Raw genomic sequence first — 19,984 nt, forward strand, 5'->3', positions numbered from 1 at the left:
TTTTCATTAGTTTTGAGTAGTTGAATCGATATATGCACTCCTATGGTATGGTTCTTGTAACTTACTTTGAACTGTAGTAATCTTCCAGTTTTGCTCACAAAGAACAGTGCATTTTCTGCTGTTACTCTCATAGTTCTACCTGGCATTCCATCCCATGCAGGGCCTCCAATAACTTGGCTTTGGTAGTGCATATTATCTCTCTATAAATATTTTGCTTGCCATGTGTTTGTGTTTTCACTGCTCTGACTCCTCTCTTTGACAGGGCCCGAGCTTCTTTGCCAGGTTTTCAGGTTTTTCCTCTCCAACAATTTGGAATCTGGGGACCTGAGATAACTACCAAGTTGGATCCTCAAAAGGATACTTATGTTATGGTATGTAGACATTTTCAGATGCAAAAAGTTATGGTATCCTGACACTGTAGTTTGGATTATTTACAAATGTCACCGTAGTTCAGATGGGAGAAGTTATGTAGGACATAATAACATACAAAAAGGCTATACGGACTTTTCATAATTGAATGCAAAAGATATCCTCCAATTTCTTCAATAAAAAGTGGAGGATGATGTCTACTCTTGTATGTAGAGTAGCACTTTTCCTCTTGTCCTCGCAAGGAAGTGATGCTCTATGTTGTAGCACTTGATGCCTCACTACTGGTCCTGCAGGTGAGGTAGCCGCCACTCCTTTTATCCTGATTCCCTATGGTCTCATCAGAAAGTGGTTTGGCATTTTGCTATGCTTTAGACTTTGTCAAAATATAAAATATGGTTAAAAAAATTAATAAAAAAAGATAATATGAGAAAGGAAGAGTGAGAGGGTTTATTATTTCCTCTGCTCCAGTATCTCCCTCCTTCATGCCACTCAAGAATGAAAAAGAAGGAAAGGAAAAATCAAGAAATGAATGGAAATAGGAAGAGCTGATTACTCCCGTTCTCAAGAAGTTGCACCATTGCTTAGAAATACAAAATTTATGCAGTCTGATGCTTTAGCTACGTTGTTTGCGTCTCTATTATAATTATATGGGTTTCTGATTCACATCTTGATTTTTCAGTCATTGACTGTTATCATGGGTATTGATCCAGTTGGAAACTTTATATATTTATGTTTTAATTCCTATGGAGGCAAAAGAGAGCATAAAGCCAGCATGTATATTTGGTCAGGGCAAGAGTAGGTACAGAAAAATATTAGAAGTTTTGGGAGATCGGTTGATGTTAAATGCTCCAAAAATAGATATGAAATAAACCCTATGAACATTAAATTACCAATGCTATATCAGAGGGCCTTCAACGAACATGACTGAAAAAGGCTCAGTGCATGGTGTGTGCAACGTTGCTAGGTGCTGGTCTATGTTTTGTAGTGGTGTATATAGCATAGTAGTGGAGAGTACCAATGTGTTGATCTAAATGCTTCACTTCTAGGTTTCAGATTGCACCACTTGAATGTTAACACCTTTTACAATCATTGTTGGACAAGGCTAAAAATTACAGCCAATACAGAAGGTCCAAAAGAAGGGAGGGGAATAAAGAGTTCAATCAAACTCATTATGAATCTAAAATTCATGTCAACGCAAAATTTTTAATACATTTTCTTACATAGTGATAGTTTATGGTAATCAATGAACAATGTTGATTACTTCTACCTGTAAGGTAATGCTTGATATCTATAAGTTTGTAGCTCATTTTCAAGTAATTGTCTTTTTAATATATTAATATACTAGTTGTGGTATTACATAACAAAATTTATCCTTCAATTTTTAGTGAAAGAGATAGATCATTAGTCAAAAGGCCCAGAAAACGACCTTTTGGTTGTTGATATTTCTGGTCTGAACCTGGGAAAACCTCCAGATCCCACTTTCAGACTGGAACGTCCATATGGAATGTAAGGTATTATCCCTCTATATATAATACTGACAAATAGAAGTGTTAGTCAGATTGGGAATTTTCCTTGTTTTCAACTTGTCATGTATTGCAGTTAGTAGAAGTTTATATTGAACATTTCTAGAAAAATATTTCATGCATTGAGGGTAAAAAAGTATCCCTTTTCACGTTTACCTGTATTGTGGGAAGACTCATACTTATGCACACTCAGTTCCAACTTCCAAGCCTGGAGGATTGAGTATTATTTCCTTTGGTGAACGAACGGCAAAGACTTCCATTTTCTTCATTTTACTTTTTTTTTTATAATTATCAGCACTGGGTAATGACCCCTTCTAAAATTGCTTCATATGAGTTTCTCAACTTTCATCTTTTAAGGAATAACCCAGTGTGATCAATTCCAAGGATGAGTTTAAGTTTACGTGTTCTTTTCGTTGTCCATGTTCATTGAATGTGAATCCTTGCTTGCTTCATAACAGCATCTGTTTATAGAGTACTAACAAATCATGTCTTAGACTGCAGTGTCACCATGGCATGCAATCATTACAGGTTGCCAAGTGGTTGCAGACACAGGTACAACCTTTTCTTTTGTAGTCATTTACTGTGAATGAAATTCTTTTTTCAGTTCTTTGGGCACCTCATGAAAATGGAATCGTGGTTTCAATTTTATTGCTTTATAGCACCTAATTTCTACTTGCATATATATTCAGGACACATTAGGACATTACTTTAAGGTCATTAGCTAATTTTTTTTATATATATGATTATGATATGCTGCCTATAAAGTAGAAATAAACTATTTAAATGTACCATGTCCCGTCATTTATTTAGTTCCAATTTTTCAGGGTTTTAAAAGAATATTTAATGTATCTGGGGGGAATCCATGCATATATGCTGTCAAGGCTGATCAGTCCATTCCTACTTATTGAGAATATACATTCGCCTTCCATCAAAGGAGTTGCCTTTTTCACCTTCATTGGTTTTCTCTCTCTCTCTCTCTCTCTCTCTCTCCCCCCCCCCCCCCCCCCTTTTTCTCTTTCTACATTATGTATTCTAAATACATGTTCTGAAATTTTGTCAACATCCCTTATGAAGTAATAATTTATGCAATCACTCATTTCTTTTAATTTTTGTATATACAGCAGTCATGATTTCTTTGTGCTCTTTTGGTTTTTCTTGGATTTTGATGGATCTAACCTGCACTCTAACCACCAATTATCTTGCTGGGATTTAATTTCTTAGTATTGGATTTGTTTGACGAGTTTCTTGCTTGGTATTAAAGAAGTAGGCGAGTGGATAAAATTTGTAAGTGTTAATTCCAAAAAAAAAAAAAAAAAAGTACAAAACAAATCAGAGGGGGTGAGGCGTCCATTATCTGTATAGTGATGTAGTGAACAGACACTTCCAACGCTAGACATGGACTGGGGTCAGCGATTTGAGGCAAGTTGGTATGCGACCATAAAGGTTTTCTTCAAATTTTAAGTTTTTTTAGTAAAAAATTATGCAAAAAATAAAAATAAAGATATTTATCTAGGGTAAATAAAATCTAATTTGTACGAAATTGGATACGCTACTAGCATTGTGGCAAAGGTTTGGGCATTGAGGGATGGGCTGAAGCTGGCTTCTAGCATTGGTATCCAAAGCTTGGTTGTGGAATTGGATGCGAAAGTGATTGCGGAATTGCTTAATTCTAACAACAGTGCTAATAGAACTTTTTCTCCTATTCTTGATCACTGCAGATCCTTACTGGGCAGATTCCACCAAGTGCGAGTGGAGCATGTGTATTGGTAAAGAAATAAGGGTGCAGACGCGCTTGCCAGAAGGGGCACGATTATGTCAGAGAAGAGAAGTTTGTTGTTTTTGATTTTCCCCCCCAACTCTGACATTCTTTCCATTGTAAATGTGGATGTATCTGATATGCACTACAGTAGAATTACGAATGCTGGCCTTGCCCCTTTGGCGAGGCAGTGACTTTGTATCGTGTTGTTTATTTCAATTCCTCTTAAAAAAAAATAAAAAATAAAAAATAATAATAATGATATGCCTATGAAAACATTAAAAAAAATAAAATAAAATAAAAACATGCAATTTAACGATTAATTTTTCAAAATTCAGGGAATTGAATTCTCTCTCCAAAACCTTGTCCCCCGTGTGTGCCCTCATCTGTACCATTTTGTCACTATTTTCACTGCACTTTTCCAGCAGGTTCAGTGGGATGAAAGCAAACAAAACAGCTAGTGGAGCATGTTTTGGATTTGAAACATGGAGACGTGTTTCAAATTCAAGTCTTCATTTCCGTTTGATTTCACAACTAAGATTTATTGCCTGATATTTTCCATCTCTTAAAATCTTCACTACATTTCTTTGTTTTTTTAATTTTCTAAAGCCATCAAAAGCACAGAGAGATTCAAATATCTTGGTAGAAAATCTCAGTCCTGAGGGAAGACAAAAGACAAGAAAAACCCCAAATCCTAACCAAACCCAAATCCCCATCCAAACCCAAACTCAAACACCTTTCCTTCATAAGCAACAAACCCCAAATCTCCAAACACAAAATAGCAACCAGCAAACGCCACCATACGGATCAATCAGAATTCCAAGCCGCCGCCGGAAATGACCAGCCATACCGTCCATGGATGCTGCTAGACCCATTGCTAGATGCTTAGTGGAAAATGCTGCGTATATATCTAGGTTATGGGCTCATTGTTGGGTTATACTTTCTTTGGACTAGTTGTTTAGGTGATAGGTTAGTTAAAATAAATGGTCTACCGTTTAGTTAATAGGCCCACATATTAGACTCACTCATATATTAAACCATACGCTCTGGCTTCGTAATAATTAACTAGTGTATAATTCGAAAATATGATCAGGTACAATTAAAAAAAGCAAGGACTATAAACATTGTCGTAGTAGACTTAAGCACTAACTTTCTAGGCTATGGGCTCATTGTTGGGTTATACTTTCTTTGGGCTAGTTGTTTAGGTGATAGGTTAGTTAAAATAAATGGTCAACTATTTAGTTAATAGGCCCATAATTAACTAGTGTATAACTTGGGAATATGTACGGGTACAATTTTTTTTTTTTTATTAAAAAAGCTAGGACTATAAACATTGTCGTAATAGACTTAAGCACTAACTTTCTAGGCTATGGGCTCATTGTTGGGTTATACTTTCTTTGGGCTAGTTGTTTAGGTGATAGGTTAGTTAAAATAAATGGTCCACCGTTTAGTTAATAGGCCCACAGATTAGGTTCACCCATATATTAAACCATACACTCTTGCTTCATAATAATTAATAGTGTAAGAGTTACACATTACACCTTTTTTAAGCCATAAATTTCTAAAACTTGTAATGATTTAAGGCAATTGAGCATAGAAAACTATATTTTGGGTTTTAGAGTTAGAGTTGACTCCAAAATGTTAATAACTTAATTTTTGAATGAAGTTAGTTAATAAATTGAAAAAACTAGATTGACTCAAGTTATTGAATTAATGAATAGTTGTTACAATCAGTTTATGCTTATAATAATTTCATAGATTAGACAGAATTGTAACTCCAGTTAACAACTTATTAGACTTTTGCCGTGGGGACTTCAAAACTCTGGCCTTTTTTCATAGATCTTCATCCACAAATGAACTTGTCCACACCAACAACACCAATGAGCTCACTTGTAGTTGTAATTTGAGAGAAATAATCTTGCACGAGGTTTTAAAAAAAAAAATTCTTACAGTATTTAGTCTCTCTTGAGGAATATGAGATGTTTACCTTCTCTCCGAAAAGTGTGCATGATATATATAGGTGAAGGTTTAGGTTCAACGGGTGTTTAAGATTGTTCAAAACTCAAAAGACCATCTCTCCCAACACAAAATTTTCCAACTTATACTTATATCCTAATAACACAAATTATCCCTAAATGTGATCTTAGAATTATAATTTCATATAAATAAATGTGATCTTATAATTATAATTTCATATTAATAATTCCATATTTGAATTATACTTTAAAAATAGAGTAGGAGCTTGATCTTTTCTTTTTTTTTTTTAATTGAATTGAAAGTTAGAAAAATATAAATGTTAAAAAAAAAATTTGAAAAAGTTTTAATCTATGGCGTTCGCTTCTGATGACAGTTCTTTATCATCAAACCAAGACACCAATCAATTTCTGATATAAGCGGTAATTGAACCTCGAATTTCTTATTTAATCATCGGAGACTTAAAAAGTCCTGACAATGCTCACTTGTGAGCCACATGGTTCGGGGCCCTAGCACGCCCCCTAAAAAAAAAAAACTAATAGGCCCCACTTTGATGGGCTTATGATTGTTCATTTTCCTAGAAAAGGACTAATAGGCCCCACTTTGGGCCTATTAAGCATATTCTCAAAAGTCAAAACATTAAAAACTTTTTCTTTTTCTTTTTTTTGATAACGAACACCGACTACCATTTCATTGATTTGGACAACTATCCATAGAGATTAAATCCATAAGAACCTGATTTGATACAATGGGAGGGGTATCCTCCACCCAAATAATAAATTCATCCTCAAACATAGCATGCTTGGCTAACTGGTACGTAACCATATTTCCATTTCTACCTACATGAGAGGTCGTCTAGGCTTTAAAGTGCAACAGCCAGAATCTTATTCCCTCTATCACCTTACTGGTAAAGCTTGGGGCATAAACTGTATCAGAAATGGCCATTACCACCTGCTTTGTGTCTCCTTCGATGATGATCTCCTTGAGGCTTAGATCTCTTGCCAACTGAATGCCTTTCTCCATAGCCTTTGCCTCAACCTCTGAAGGCCCTAAAGGGAGCTTAATTCTTTTGCTTAGTGCACCCATGAGCAGGGACGAATCTATCTATTGACTAGGCAGGGCAATGGCCCCCCCTAAATTTTTTTAAAAAAAAAATATTAGTATATTAATAGGTACTACTTTTAGCAATTTTGTTCAATAAAATTACATTCCCCCCCCCCCCCCCCAATAATGCCATCAATTTTTTTAAGAGTAATGTTATAGTCACACTTTTTTACAACATTTTTACAAACTATTAAGGTAGCAAATTCTTATTAGTTTGCACACTTGCATTATTTTTTACTTATCAATAATCACTCACTACATTAGCAATTTGTAAAAAAATTGTAATTTTATCATTTAAGTACAATCAATCTATTTTACCCAAAACAAACAACTTGGCCATTTAAAAAGTTTTAAACAAAAATTCTTAGTGGTAAAGTAGTAGAGTCAAAGGCCGGAGTTGCTACACACAACTAGCAGCAGAACCGCCCCCCTAACTTTAAGTCCTGGTTCCGTCCCTGCCCATGAGTTGGCCCTTCTCATTTTTTATTACAACTCCAACACCACAGCTACCTGAATCCGAGAAAATAGCTCCATCCACATTAACTTTATACCATCTAGCCCTTGGTGGCTCGAGTAGGGATTCAAATTGGGGTAGTAGTATCAGATTGTCTGCATTCCTCAGTGTGGTTACGGGCCTCCTTTGCAACTTGCTTAGGCTGTTTACAATGTCCTTCATGCTTGATAGCATTTCTATTATTCTAGATTTTCCATTCCATGACTACGTACCTTTCCCAGTCCTGGACACTCTCATCCTCCTTCAGCCTCCACACCACGTCAATGAATTCCCTCAGGCACTAAAGCTGGTCCCTAGCCTTTGTTGGCAGTCCCACAATTTTCCACACCTCTAAAGCAAACTTACAACCCCAAAGAACATGACCCAAGGTTTCACACAGACCACACAATCCATAACTATCATCCATTGTGATTTTCCTTGATGCAAGCCGAGAGTTGGTTGGTAGAATGTTTTTCCAAAAAAACTATTTTACCTTATTTAGGCATTCCAACTTCTAAATGAACTTCCAGAATTCCCTCATCTTTGTTCTGTCCGAGCTTCCCCCCCCCCCCCCAAAATCATCTTGCTTTTTTTCCTTCCTTAAGGAAATTGTATGCCACCTCATAGGCACTTCTGACAGTGAAAGAGTCATTCCTTGTCCATGCCCAAACCAGTGAATCCTCAAGGAGTGTGGGACTAATGGGGATGCCTAAAATAACTTCTGCTTCATGTGCTAAGAAATTGCTCCTCACCAAATTAGCATCCTATGAACCTCTCCCCTATCTATTAGCTGCTCCACCTTGTCCATTTCTTGTGTCTAACTCCTCGGGCTGACTGCTTTGAAGGTATGTGGGGTTGGGAGCCATCTATCCCTCCACATCTTGACCTTCCCATTTCCAACAATCCAATGGGACCCCCTTTCAAGAACTTCCCTTGCTGCCATCAGACTTCTCCACACATAGAAGGGTCTTTGACCTAAGTTTGCCTCCATAAAAGTGCTTCCCGTGAAATACTTTGCTTTAAGCATTTTATGGGTAATGGAGTTTGGGTTTTGTTGAATCTGCCACCCTTGTTCGGCTAGAAGCGTGAGATTGAAAGCCTTGAGATCCTTAAAACCCATGTTGCCTTCTAATTTTGGGATGCACAACTTCTCCTATGAGATCCAAGCCATTTTCCTCTCCTTATCTTTCTGCTCCCACCAGAAGTTTCTCATCATCAAATTTAGCTCTTTGCAAAGGGAATCTGGGAACTTGAAACAGCTCATTGTGTAGGTAGGTGTGGCTTGGCAACTGCCTTAATTAGAATCTCATGGCCCGCATTAGACAGTAGCTTGCCTTTACAATTTGCTATTTTCCTTCCGATTTGGTCTTTGATTAGGTTAAAAGCCTTTTTCTTTCCATGGCCCACTAATGGGGGGCAAGCCCAAATATTTTTCATGTTGTTGGATGATTTGGGCCCTGAAGAGCTCCTTAATTTCTTCTTGGCTCTCTCTGTTGGTATTTCTACTAAAGAATAGTGATGTCTTCTCCTTGTTTAGCTTATGCCCCAATTCTTGTTCATAATCAACCAGTACCTTCATCACCCTCTGACCTTCACTCACACTTGCCCTACAAAAGATGATACTATCATCTGTAAACAGCAGATGGGACACTTAAGGAGCACCACGGCCCACCGACACCCCTTTTATTTTGTCCTCTGTTTCCTCTCTCTTCAGCATAGTAGAAAGCCCTTCCAAGCATAAAAGGAAGAGATACGGGGAGATGGGATCGCCTTGACGCACCCCCATTAATGGGCTTATTCTTCCTCTCAGCTCACCATTGATGAGAACTGCACCGTCGTCACACACATCATGATCAGCTTAATCCTTCACTCTGCAAACCCCAGTTTTCTCATCATTGCATCCAAATATGCCCACTCCACTCTGTCGTACGCTTTGCTCATGTCGTGCTTAATTGTCATCAGACTCTGTTTCCCCTTTCTTCTTAGATCAATGCTATGCATAGTCTCGAATGCTGCAATCACATTATCAATTATCTGTCTTCCTGGTACGAAAGCACTCTAAGACTCGCTAATAACTTCAGGTAGAATCAGCTTCAACTTGTTAGCAAGGACTTTTGCTGCAATTTTATAGAGAACGTTACATAGACTAATAGGTTTGAATTTAGATATTTTTTGGGGGAGCTGACCTTAGATATAAGACAAATATAATTTTCATTCCAACCATTCAGCATACATCCAATATTTAGTACTTGAAGAACAGAGTTTGTTACACTATCTCCAACAACATCCCAATACTTTTGATAGAAAATAGGAGACATACCGTTGGGGCCGAGGGCTTTGGTAGGGTGCATTTGATGTAGCGCTTTCCAGACTTCCATCGCACTGAACTCCTTAAGGGGTGAAGCATTCATATCTGCCATGACCTGCAGATTTATGGCTTCCAGGCTAGCTGCAAAAGAAGATGGGCTTGTTGTGCTAAAAATAGATGAGAAGTACTCAAGAAATTCTTTCTCAATGTCTTCTGGCTGATCATACCACACATCATCTGCCCCTTGAAGCCCTTTAATCTTGTTTATTCTTCGTCTTTGATTTGCCTTAACGTGGAAGAATTTTTTGTTACGATCGCCGCATTTAATCCAAAGGGCCCTAGATCTCTAATTCCACATTACCTCCTCCCTTATGAAAGTCTCATTGATTTCCTTTTTCAATCCTTGAATTTCCTCCGCTGTCTCATGCAATAGGTTAAATGCTTCCAGTTGTCTAAGTCGCTCGTGTTTCAACTTCAGAACCTTATTCACATTCCTATAGACCCCGTGATTCCACCTTCGTAGCTACCCTAGGCAATTTTTTATCCTTTCTTGAATATCGACATTAGCCCACAATAGATCCCAAGCCCTTTCAATCACCTTTTTGCATCTATCATCTCTGGTCCACATTGCCTCAAAAAAGAATCTCTTCCTCACTTTCTTTGGTGGAACCTTTTTCCTCAAAAACAAAGCCAATAGGCAATGGTCCAAAGCTGCCATTGAAATATGATGGACTTGTGCTTCGGAGAATCTCACTAGCCAGCCCTCGTTAGCCATCACTTGATCCAGCCTAATTAGAGTCTATTGGTCCCCAAACCAACCATTGCACCATGTAAATCTGCTACCAAAAAAACCTATATCATGTAGTCCGTAAGCGCTCAAGCAATCTCTAAAGCCCCTCATTCGATTGGCATCTCAGTCTGCCCATCCCAGTTTCTCGTTGGGGTGGGTGATCTCATTGAAATCACCAAAGACCACCCACGGAATATCACACTGGTTTTTCAGTGTTTCAAGCAAACTCCAAGAAATACTCCTTTTCCTTGCATTTGGATGTCCGCAAAACCTAGTCGCCCCCCATGGATTCAGCCCCTTCTCATCGTACTCCACATGGTCAATATGTGAGTTAGAGCAGCTCTTAAATCTAATGTCTGTTCCCTCCTTCCAAATCATTGCCAACCCGTTGCTCTTACCGTCGCTTGGAACATCAATCCCCTAAGTCAACTCCAATTTCCTCATTAATCCCTTCATTCTGCTAGAACTCGCTTTAGTCTCCACAAGGAAAACCAGGATCACATTTTTTGATTTCACCTCGTTAGTGAGAATCCGAACTATCAAGGGTGATCCAAGACCCCGAAAATTCCAAGCCAAGATGCTCATCGGGCTCAGCGGTGCTGCTGTGCAGCCGCCGCCTCTTCGCCATCCCTATTAGTTTCCTTTTCTTATGTGGTGTTTGTTTTGCTCTCTGTTTTCCTTCATTTCTGCACTAACGTGTTTTTGTTCAAGTTCCTGAATGGGTATAGGACCGGTTCTCTTACTGCCCAGTTGGTCTAAGCCCATACTCTCCTTTTTCACTTTGGGCCTTCCTCATGAGTCTCTTCTAGTACCCACTTTTCGGGCCCAAGCTCTCAGCCACCCAACCCAGCTCTTCATTAAAACACATGGCCATTGGGCCATTTACTTCCTCATTTTTAAATGGGCTTTCTTCTCCTTTTGGGCCTTCAAGCCTTGGTGCCAAACAAAAATTGAAATGAGGCTCTTCCCTCTGTTAAGTCCCTTTCTCCCACATCATGTCTTCTCTAGCTTCTTTTTGGGTTGTGGGCTTAGTCAAATTTTCCTTTCCTTAGAAAGGAGAGATGCTTCCTGTGTTCACCCCGATACCACTGTCCATTCCCTTTTCGTGAATATTTCCTGGAGTCTGATTTCCAGAATCAGACTTGTTTGTCTCATCCTCTTTGTTCCTACTTTCAAGGCCGTTTATCATTGACCCCACATCACCTCCCATCCCCACTGTTGCAAGTGGCGCGTGAGGAATCTTCTCTGTGAGCTTTCCTTCATTGCCACACTGTTTGTCTCCCATACTCGGCCCAAAACTTTGTCCTCCTTTTGGTGCCTCACTTCCTGACCTTTGCGACACCTCCCCTCTCAACCACGGTCCGTATTGAAAAAAAAATTTCTCCGATTTGTTTTCTTTATCCGAGGCTTCAGCATAACCTCTCAAATCATGGTTAAGAAGACCACATCTATAGCAGAAATTCGGAAGTCTTTCATACCTAAAGTTAATCCATCTTTGCTCGCCACCTTCAACCATAACTTTCTTTCCTCTGTCTAATTTCTTAGTGACATCTATCTTCACACAAACCCTAAGGTACTTTCCCCATTGGACCCCTGAATCAGCTGCATCAACGGGCATCACCTCTCCTAAGGTGGAGCCTATAACCCGTCCTGTCTCACAGGTTCTGCTCATCAATGGAAGATTATAAATCTGAACCCAAAATGGAGATTGCCTTATAGATATATCCTTTGAAACTTGCTCACCCTCAAACTCCTTTAACAAAATCAATTGCTTCTCATAGCTCCAAGGGCTCATATCCATGATTTTCTTCTTGTCCCGTCCATCGCTAAACTCAACTAAATATATCTCATCGTCTATCTCCGTTATCTGAACTCCCTTATTGGGTTTCCAAAGCATTCTCAAATTTTTTCAAAGCGGCTCCAACGATATACTTCCGTGCGCAAGTACTTTCATCACGAGGCATTTCTTCCCTATTTCGTTTGATGCTTCTGTGCTATTACTCCCCAGAGATATACTCTCATCTTCCTCTTCCATAAAAGAGAATTTTTTTCCAAAGCTCTTCCAGCTCTGCCATCATTGTTTCTTGGAACGACTAACACGACCTCACTAAACAGGAGGTCACAAACACTCTTGCAAGGAGACCTACAAGACTTAAATTGCTTCTACATGCACGAGAGCACATGAAAGTGGTATTCTAGTTTTTTTTTAACCTGCCTTGTTAAGTTTGCATATGCTCAACTCAACATCATTTTTACATGCCTTTATTATCATTCACTAAAACATTAAAAACTTAAGCGATGGTTTCATATAGGCACACTCAAAATTATTAGAGGGAATTTTTGGGGTTAGCCTTGCCTAAATTCTCGAATAAACATTATTTTTGTATTCCCTCAGTTGACATATTTTGAGGGGACAAATTTAAATTAGATGGAATTCATATAAATTTAGTTCATTAGTAAAGTTTAGAGTCAGTAAATTAATTTTTCTATTTCATTGTATTTTGTTGATCTTGAGGTGTCCTAACATTGAAAGTGTGGTAAATTTGATAAAGCTATTGGAAGAGACTTTTTTTTTCCTTAACTAGTAATATTTTTACTTAAAACATATTGTTTAATTTAACAAAATAATTATTTGTTTCTCTATATAAAATTTAAGACAACGTTTGGCCACAAACTTAGTTGTAACCTAAGGCTACAACTTCAATCAATATCTTTTTATTGGATATGAATTTCACCGTTAAAGTACATTTACTTATTATATCCTCCATGCTTACAAAAAATTTACAAAATTAAAAAATCAATATCTATTCCATCAATCAATTGTTTAATTGCAAGGTTTTGTAGTCTAAAATTATTCTTAAAAAATAAGTTTATGAATCTTATAATAAATAATATCCGATTAGCAAAAAATTTGACATGTGTGTTAAGAGCATATAGAATATGCAATCCAATAGTTATATTTTCTTAATATATAGTCATGTTAGTTATTTTAATGGAAATTGTAGTCTTAAGCTACAACTATGTTTGTAGCCAAATTTTTTCCAAAATTTATTGTTGGAATTATCCTAAATAAGTCCTTTAAAGAGAAAAACCATAGTTTCCTTTCCCTAGGAAATGATATAGTTTTACATAATTCAAAAATTTTGGATCAAGCGTGCGAAAAGTTTAGTAAAAAGAACCAGCATTTTGAATGAAATTGATACATAATATTCTTTTCTTTTTTTTGAACTGAGATGTTATCATATTTGATTTCAGATATGACTACAAAAAAAATTAATTATGTTGTAGGAAATTGAACAATTACAATCTGATTATTCTTAGGAACCCACAAGTGAACTTATTTATTGTTTCTATGTCTACGGAGTTTATTTACTGTGAACAATTATGTTCTTGTTTTTATATGTTTGTTCTAGCAAGTTAGGTTTATTGATTATTTACTGAGCTATGGAGCTCACATTTTTCTCCTTTTTACATTTCAAACTCTAAAGAATAGCTAGCTCACAAGACTTTTCTTTCGGCGCCCATAGGGGTACTTTTTTAAAATGTTAGTTTTAGTTCTAGGTTAATCTTGTGGAAACCTTGTAATTTTGTGGATTGTTTGGTGTTCTTAATTATGTGAGACTGTTAGGTTATGTTTGGTAATAGTTTTTGTTTTTTATTTTCAAAAACCTATTTTTGGGAATATAAAGAAAAAACAATATTCTTGTATTTTTGAAATCAAAAACATGTTTGGTTAGTTGAAATTAAAAAGATAGTTTTTTGAAGAAAAAAATAGAAAAAACTAAAATATGTTTTTACTAGGTTTTGAACTCTAACACTAACTCATTAAATAAGATAGATTCATTAAATTAAATGCGTGTTTTCATTGACTTTTGAAAATTAGAAACTGAAAACAACATTTTGCATGCTTTCAGTTTCCTTCACAATCTGAGTTTTGAGAACATTTTTTGTTTTCTGTCCATTTTAGGTTGCCAAACAAATTTTTGAGTCTCAAAAATAGAAAATTGTTTTTGAAAACAAAAAAAATTGAGAAAAAACAGCTACCAAACATACCCTTAGTTGCCACTAAATTTTATTAGAGAACAACTTTTGAATCACTTTTGGAGAATAGTTATTCTTTCTTAATAAGACCTTGCAAACTTGTGAGATTCCTAGACGTGTGATCACTGTCACATATCTAGCTTGTATAATTGGGTTTGAGATGTGATTTTTAAAAAAATATATAATTCAATAGTTACAACGAGAAAGTAGGATTAATGTTTATGTTAAAATGATCAAGAAGTATCGGCCTGTTGAGCTACAAGATTCTTGGCTTGAGGTGTAATTAGTATTTAGATAATGTTTCACAACCAATCACAAACTTAGAATTTTTTTCATTGACCATAGTGAATATTTAAAAACAATGGCATCACTCTTCGCGACAAGACAATTAGAGAAAAAAAAAGTGATTACATTCTCAAACTGCATCATGAGTTAAAATTATTACATCTAAAAAAAAATAGCTTTTAAATTAGGAGTTTATGAATTTGGAGACAAATTCATCAATATTCTTGTCTGAACTGCCACCCTTACTAATAGCCTTTATAGCCAAATCCCTCCATTTCTTAGCATTCTTTTGGAAATCTTTCCCTCTCTCACCCTCCATTACTTCCTTAATGCAAAACTCAATCTCTTCTCTTTCAACAATGCCATTCTCACAAACCTTAGCCCTCACTCCCACCTTCCACACATCCCGAAAATACTTAGCATTTGTAGTTTGATCAGTCCATTGTGGCACCCCCACCATCGGCACTCCCAAGCTCAATGCCTCCAAGGTTGAATTCCAACCACAATGTGTTAAAAAGCACCCAATTGCCTTATTTGATAGCACTTCTAGTTGGGAGCACCATTGCACTATCAACCCTTTATTTCCTATCTCTTCCACAAACTTTTCAGGGAGCTTTGCTTCCTCAGAAGCCTGGACAACCCACAAGAAATGGAATTTACTTCCTTTTAAAGCAAATGCCAATTCCTCCATTTGCTTGTTGCTTAAACTAGCCATGCTACCAAAGGACAAGTAAATAACAGATCCTTCTGGCTTAGTGTTGAGCCAATTATTGCAAACAAATGAGTCTGATACGAAAAGGTTAAGCCCATAATCATTGTCATTTTCTAGACATTTGTCTAAATAGAAAGATGGAATTGTTGGTCCAATTGGCAGTAATTGACATACTTTTGACATGGAGTCCACCGCCTAATATGAAAAAGGACAATAATCAAATTTCAATCGGCACGAAAGGTTACAATAGCAACAATTATATAATTGAAAACTTGTTGATAATTACAACCTTAACAATAATGCTAGTATCATTGTCACACACTCCATTAGAATTGTTCTAGTGTGGAAAATTATGATTGGTTGTTTGTTATTATCATAAAAGACCACTATTTTTTCTTCATGACTTACAATATGTTGGACAATTGTAGCAAAGTGTATGATACTAGTATTATTGCAACCTTAATTCTGACATGATCTTTATGGAAGTTTCAGGTTAATTATGTTAGAATGAGCATTCGCATCCAATTATGCATAATAAATTGATCAAGTATTAGATGGAATAACTATAGCAAAAGTGCATTGATTAGTATAACATTAATAGCCAAGAGTCTCGTAATTTAATTGACACCTCTTGATATTTTCAACCGAGACATCCATGATTCCAAAAAAAAAAAAAAAGTATAACATTAATAAGCTCAAACTCATTGTTTATGCTTTTGAGATAAAAGATATCTCAACATGTTGTTAGGAACTTATGGGTAGAATTCACCTTTTAGACCAACTTGCACGGAAACGGTGCTCAAGAACTTATAAAAACATGGTTAAACTTACACTTAATCCATGTGGGATACTAAGATTATAACACATGCTATGTTAGTGGACTCGCAAAAAATAAAAAATAAAAAATTGGAAATTAAATTTATAACAAAGTGTGGTTGTATAAGAGATCCTTAGGTGAGAATCAAATTTCTAAAGTGATATATATATCAGAATTCCAATATAAGCAGTGTGTAAAAAAGGGGGTAGGGTTGAAATCGAAAAAATAATAAATAACAAAGTTTTTTTTTTTATACAATATAGAAATTATAATCTAGTTTAATCTAAGTGTATATGTGTGTGAAACTTTTTTCTAGAAACTTAAATTCCAGTCCTTGCCTCCTACCCCACAAAAACTTCGTACTCGTAGAGTGATCATCACCCCAATAATGCCAATGATAATAATAAAGTTTTAAAAAAATAATGAACTTATTTACTGGCTTAAAAAAATGGCTACATGTTTCATTAATAAAGTCACATAAAACAATTCGGAGATTAAATTTCTAACAAATTTGAAATAAGAGCTTCTAAGCGACCATCAAATTAACTAGTGAATCAAGTGATATTAGAACTTCCTCTATGAGCAAGGTAAAAAAATAAAAAAATAAAAAGAAAAAAGTGTTTGAAAAATCAAAATTAATAATTAAAAAAATTGAAAATAAAATAATGCATTTATTCGTTGGCTTAAAAAATGCTATACAAACATGTTCTTTTAATGGCTAATTATGTCCGATTCAAATAGGTTGGTGTGAACATGCAACATATTCAATTTGGATGGTTGTGCCCCAACTAATTCGGGTGTACAACATATGGTCAATATTTTTAATAATCAATTACTAAAATTATTACAAAATTATCTTATAAACTGATGTGACATAATTTGTTGATTTTGAGGAAGATCTTTCTTTAGATTTCTGACTCTTTTCTGATTGTGCACCTTTTTTCCAATAATTGTAGATTTGAATAATTAACATATTGACGATTGTGAGTATTATCAAATTTAAACACTAATATAAATAAATATCTGAATTTCATATTTTTTTAAAGGGATACCTCTATTTGTAAATATTATATTTTAAAACTTGTACTACCTTTATGATCACTTTCTTCTCCCCTATTGTTTGCACAAAAGTAGAGTGAAATGATAAAAAAAAAAATAATAATAATAATAATAAAAGGCAGTCCGACACTCACATAAACAATTTCTAAAACAAAAATTATAAAAATGAAATTGTATAAACATATATAATTACCCACCTCAGGCTCTAGCTCGTAGAAAGTGTTGACAAGAACTGCATCGGCTTTATCTGAGCTAGAAAATTGATTGAGCACCATCTCAAAGTAAGCTGGGTACGATCCAGGCACACTGATGTAAGATGGCATATCTTCAAGCTCAAGCACAGGTAGACCAGGAATTGAGATGGGTGTGGAAGTAATTGGTAGCTTCAATAGTCCATGATGCACATGATAGTATATAAAATTCACGGCACAAGTTTGAGTGAAGAAAGCAGCTCCAAATATACCAAACTTTTTAGCTACTTCCAAAGCCCAAGGCAAAAAAGGGTCATATATTATGCAATCAATTGGGTTTGCTGTGTTTTTGTTCTTTATAATAAGGTCAGCCAGTGTTTTTGAGCCTATAGTTTCCATATGATTGAGATATGCATGGATACTCTCTGCTTGGGCGAACCCACCTTCATCATAGCCATCTGATATTGTGTCAAATTGGAGAGAGCTTGATGATTGGGGTTGCATGGTGTTGTGGATGAAAAGGGTTGTGGCTAGTGTAGCTTTAAGCCCTTTGGAGACCAAACGTTTAGAGAATTGGAGCAATGGATTTATGTGGCCTTGGCTTGGATATGGTAAAACTAAGACATGGCCTCTATATGCTTTGTTTTCCATTTCTCTCTCACTCGGGAGCTAGCTCAACAACTATTGAGTTTAGTAGCTTTCTAACTTAGAGCTATCTTAGGAAGAGAACATGTCTTGCTATTTGGAGAACCCTATTTGTAGGAGGAAGTATGCGACTCGACATTTCCAAATTCCAAAGAACAAAAAGACTGGTAGGTTGTACGTGACATCTTTTCTTTTCTTTTTTATAGGAAATCTGGAAATTTCATTAACTAACAACAGAAGACAAGTTGATTACATCTTGTGCACACATGTGCTCAATAATGGCATATTTCATTATTAGTAATGTTAGTACAACACATAAACGTTCACACTTTGCCTCAATTATTTTGTGCGGCAAACTGTAATTGTTTGTCATCACCATAATATGGGCTCAGTATTTTTTTCCTACCACTGAATTTGTCACATAAGACAGTTGCGATAAAGTGTATTTTTATGTGTTACTAGCATCGTTGTTTTACTATGCCATAACTTTTTTTTTTTTTTTTTACCTTACACCAAGTGGGACATGTACGAAAGGTGAAAAATACTTGACACGCTTTAGAAATAAATGGCTTGTTTCCAAAAATAAATGCTTATTGTGTTAATGAAAAAAAAAATGCATTTTATTGACTGCATTTCTTTTTGGGGTTAAATTACCAAGTTATTTTCTTTTTATTTAAGATTGTGTTTGGTTCAACAGAGATTGATTTTAAAAAAATATTTTTCATATTTAATTATAAGTGTTAGAGGTGACAAAAAATGTTGGTCAACTAGAAATTTTTATATAAAAGAACCAAGCTTAAACTATTTATGTACTTAAAATCAAATAAAACAGGTATTAAGAATAATCTATATATATATATATATATATATAAAACCGAAGCCTCTAAAGCTCCCACAATTTTCCACGTCACCATTATTTTCTCTTTCTTTTTATTTTAGATTTTATACCTTATATATTTATTATTCCACGTCACCATTATTTTCTTTTTCTTTTTATTTTAGATTTTATACCTTATATATTTATTATTTAAATAACAAAAATAATTCATACTTAAACGGTGAAACCCCCGACTCTATTTTATAACCCTAAACTCAAAACCCTGAAGGGAGCCATTGTCTTTGCTCTGAAGATTGACACCAATGTGACTGAGGTTGAAGGAGATTTTGAGGTTGTTATCAATTTCCTTAACTCTGAAGGTTGCTGCCTGGCGGGTTGTGTTCATGTGATTAAAGACTCTTAGGTAGAAGTAAATTAAAGATATTAATTTTATCTCTTTTTCCAGTGTCAGACGCAATGGTATTAATCCTAAGGACATATCTCTTTTTGTAATATGTGACAAAGTTTTGATTCAATAATATCATGGTCTTGATTCAATAAATCTTTGGTTTTCAATGCGTGATTTTCTCCACCGTTGCCAACCTTTGCTTTCCAATGTAATGATTTTGGTAGTGTTCCTCGAGGTAAGCTTTCTTTTTCTCTTTATTTTTTTGGAGGGCTCATCCTTATGAAGAACATTGATTGTGCAAGGGTTATAAAGGTATTATATGAAAGAATTAATATATGAAGAACTATTATTATTATATTTTTTAGATATTGTTGGAAGTTTTTCAAATCTTAATTTATGAAGTGTGAGTAATATCTGAAGCATAAGTTCAGCCATTGTTCTCCCTCAAAAAAAAAAAAAATCAGCAATTGTGCAAGTTAACTCTAATTGTTATAAATATATATATATATATATATATATATATAAATAAGTATATTCTTTATCTCAAGAGATAAAGCAACCTACTAAACAAAAAATTTTGGTCTGCTTTTACATATCTCATAATTTATTTAGTTAGTTTGTAGCATTTACATTATAGAATAATAACTACTACTTATGTGTGTATTGCTCATACAAAATAATCTATGCTTTT

At 35.4% G+C, this 19,984-nt stretch overlaps 1 protein-coding gene across 1 annotated transcript; it reads right to left on the reverse strand.

Annotated features, from left to right (window-relative positions):
• Nucleotides 1-14,658: 14,658 nt before the first annotated feature.
• LOC126702381 (UDP-glycosyltransferase 74F2-like) lies at nt 14,659-18,238 on the reverse strand. Its single transcript, XM_050401071.1, has 2 exons — nt 17,429-18,238; nt 14,659-15,550 (listed from the first exon to the last, which is right to left on the reverse strand). The coding sequence occupies exons 1-2, from the start codon at nt 18,071-18,073 to the stop codon at nt 14,828-14,830; spliced, it is 1,368 nt and encodes a 455-aa protein (XP_050257028.1). The 5' UTR covers nt 18,074-18,238; the 3' UTR covers nt 14,659-14,827.
• Between the last annotated feature and the right edge of the window lie 1,746 nt (nt 18,239-19,984).

The sequence above is a fragment of the Quercus robur genome, chromosome 10 (genome assembly GCF_932294415.1).
Source record: "Quercus robur chromosome 10, dhQueRobu3.1, whole genome shotgun sequence".
NCBI lineage: Eukaryota > Viridiplantae > Streptophyta > Magnoliopsida > Fagales > Fagaceae > Quercus > Quercus robur.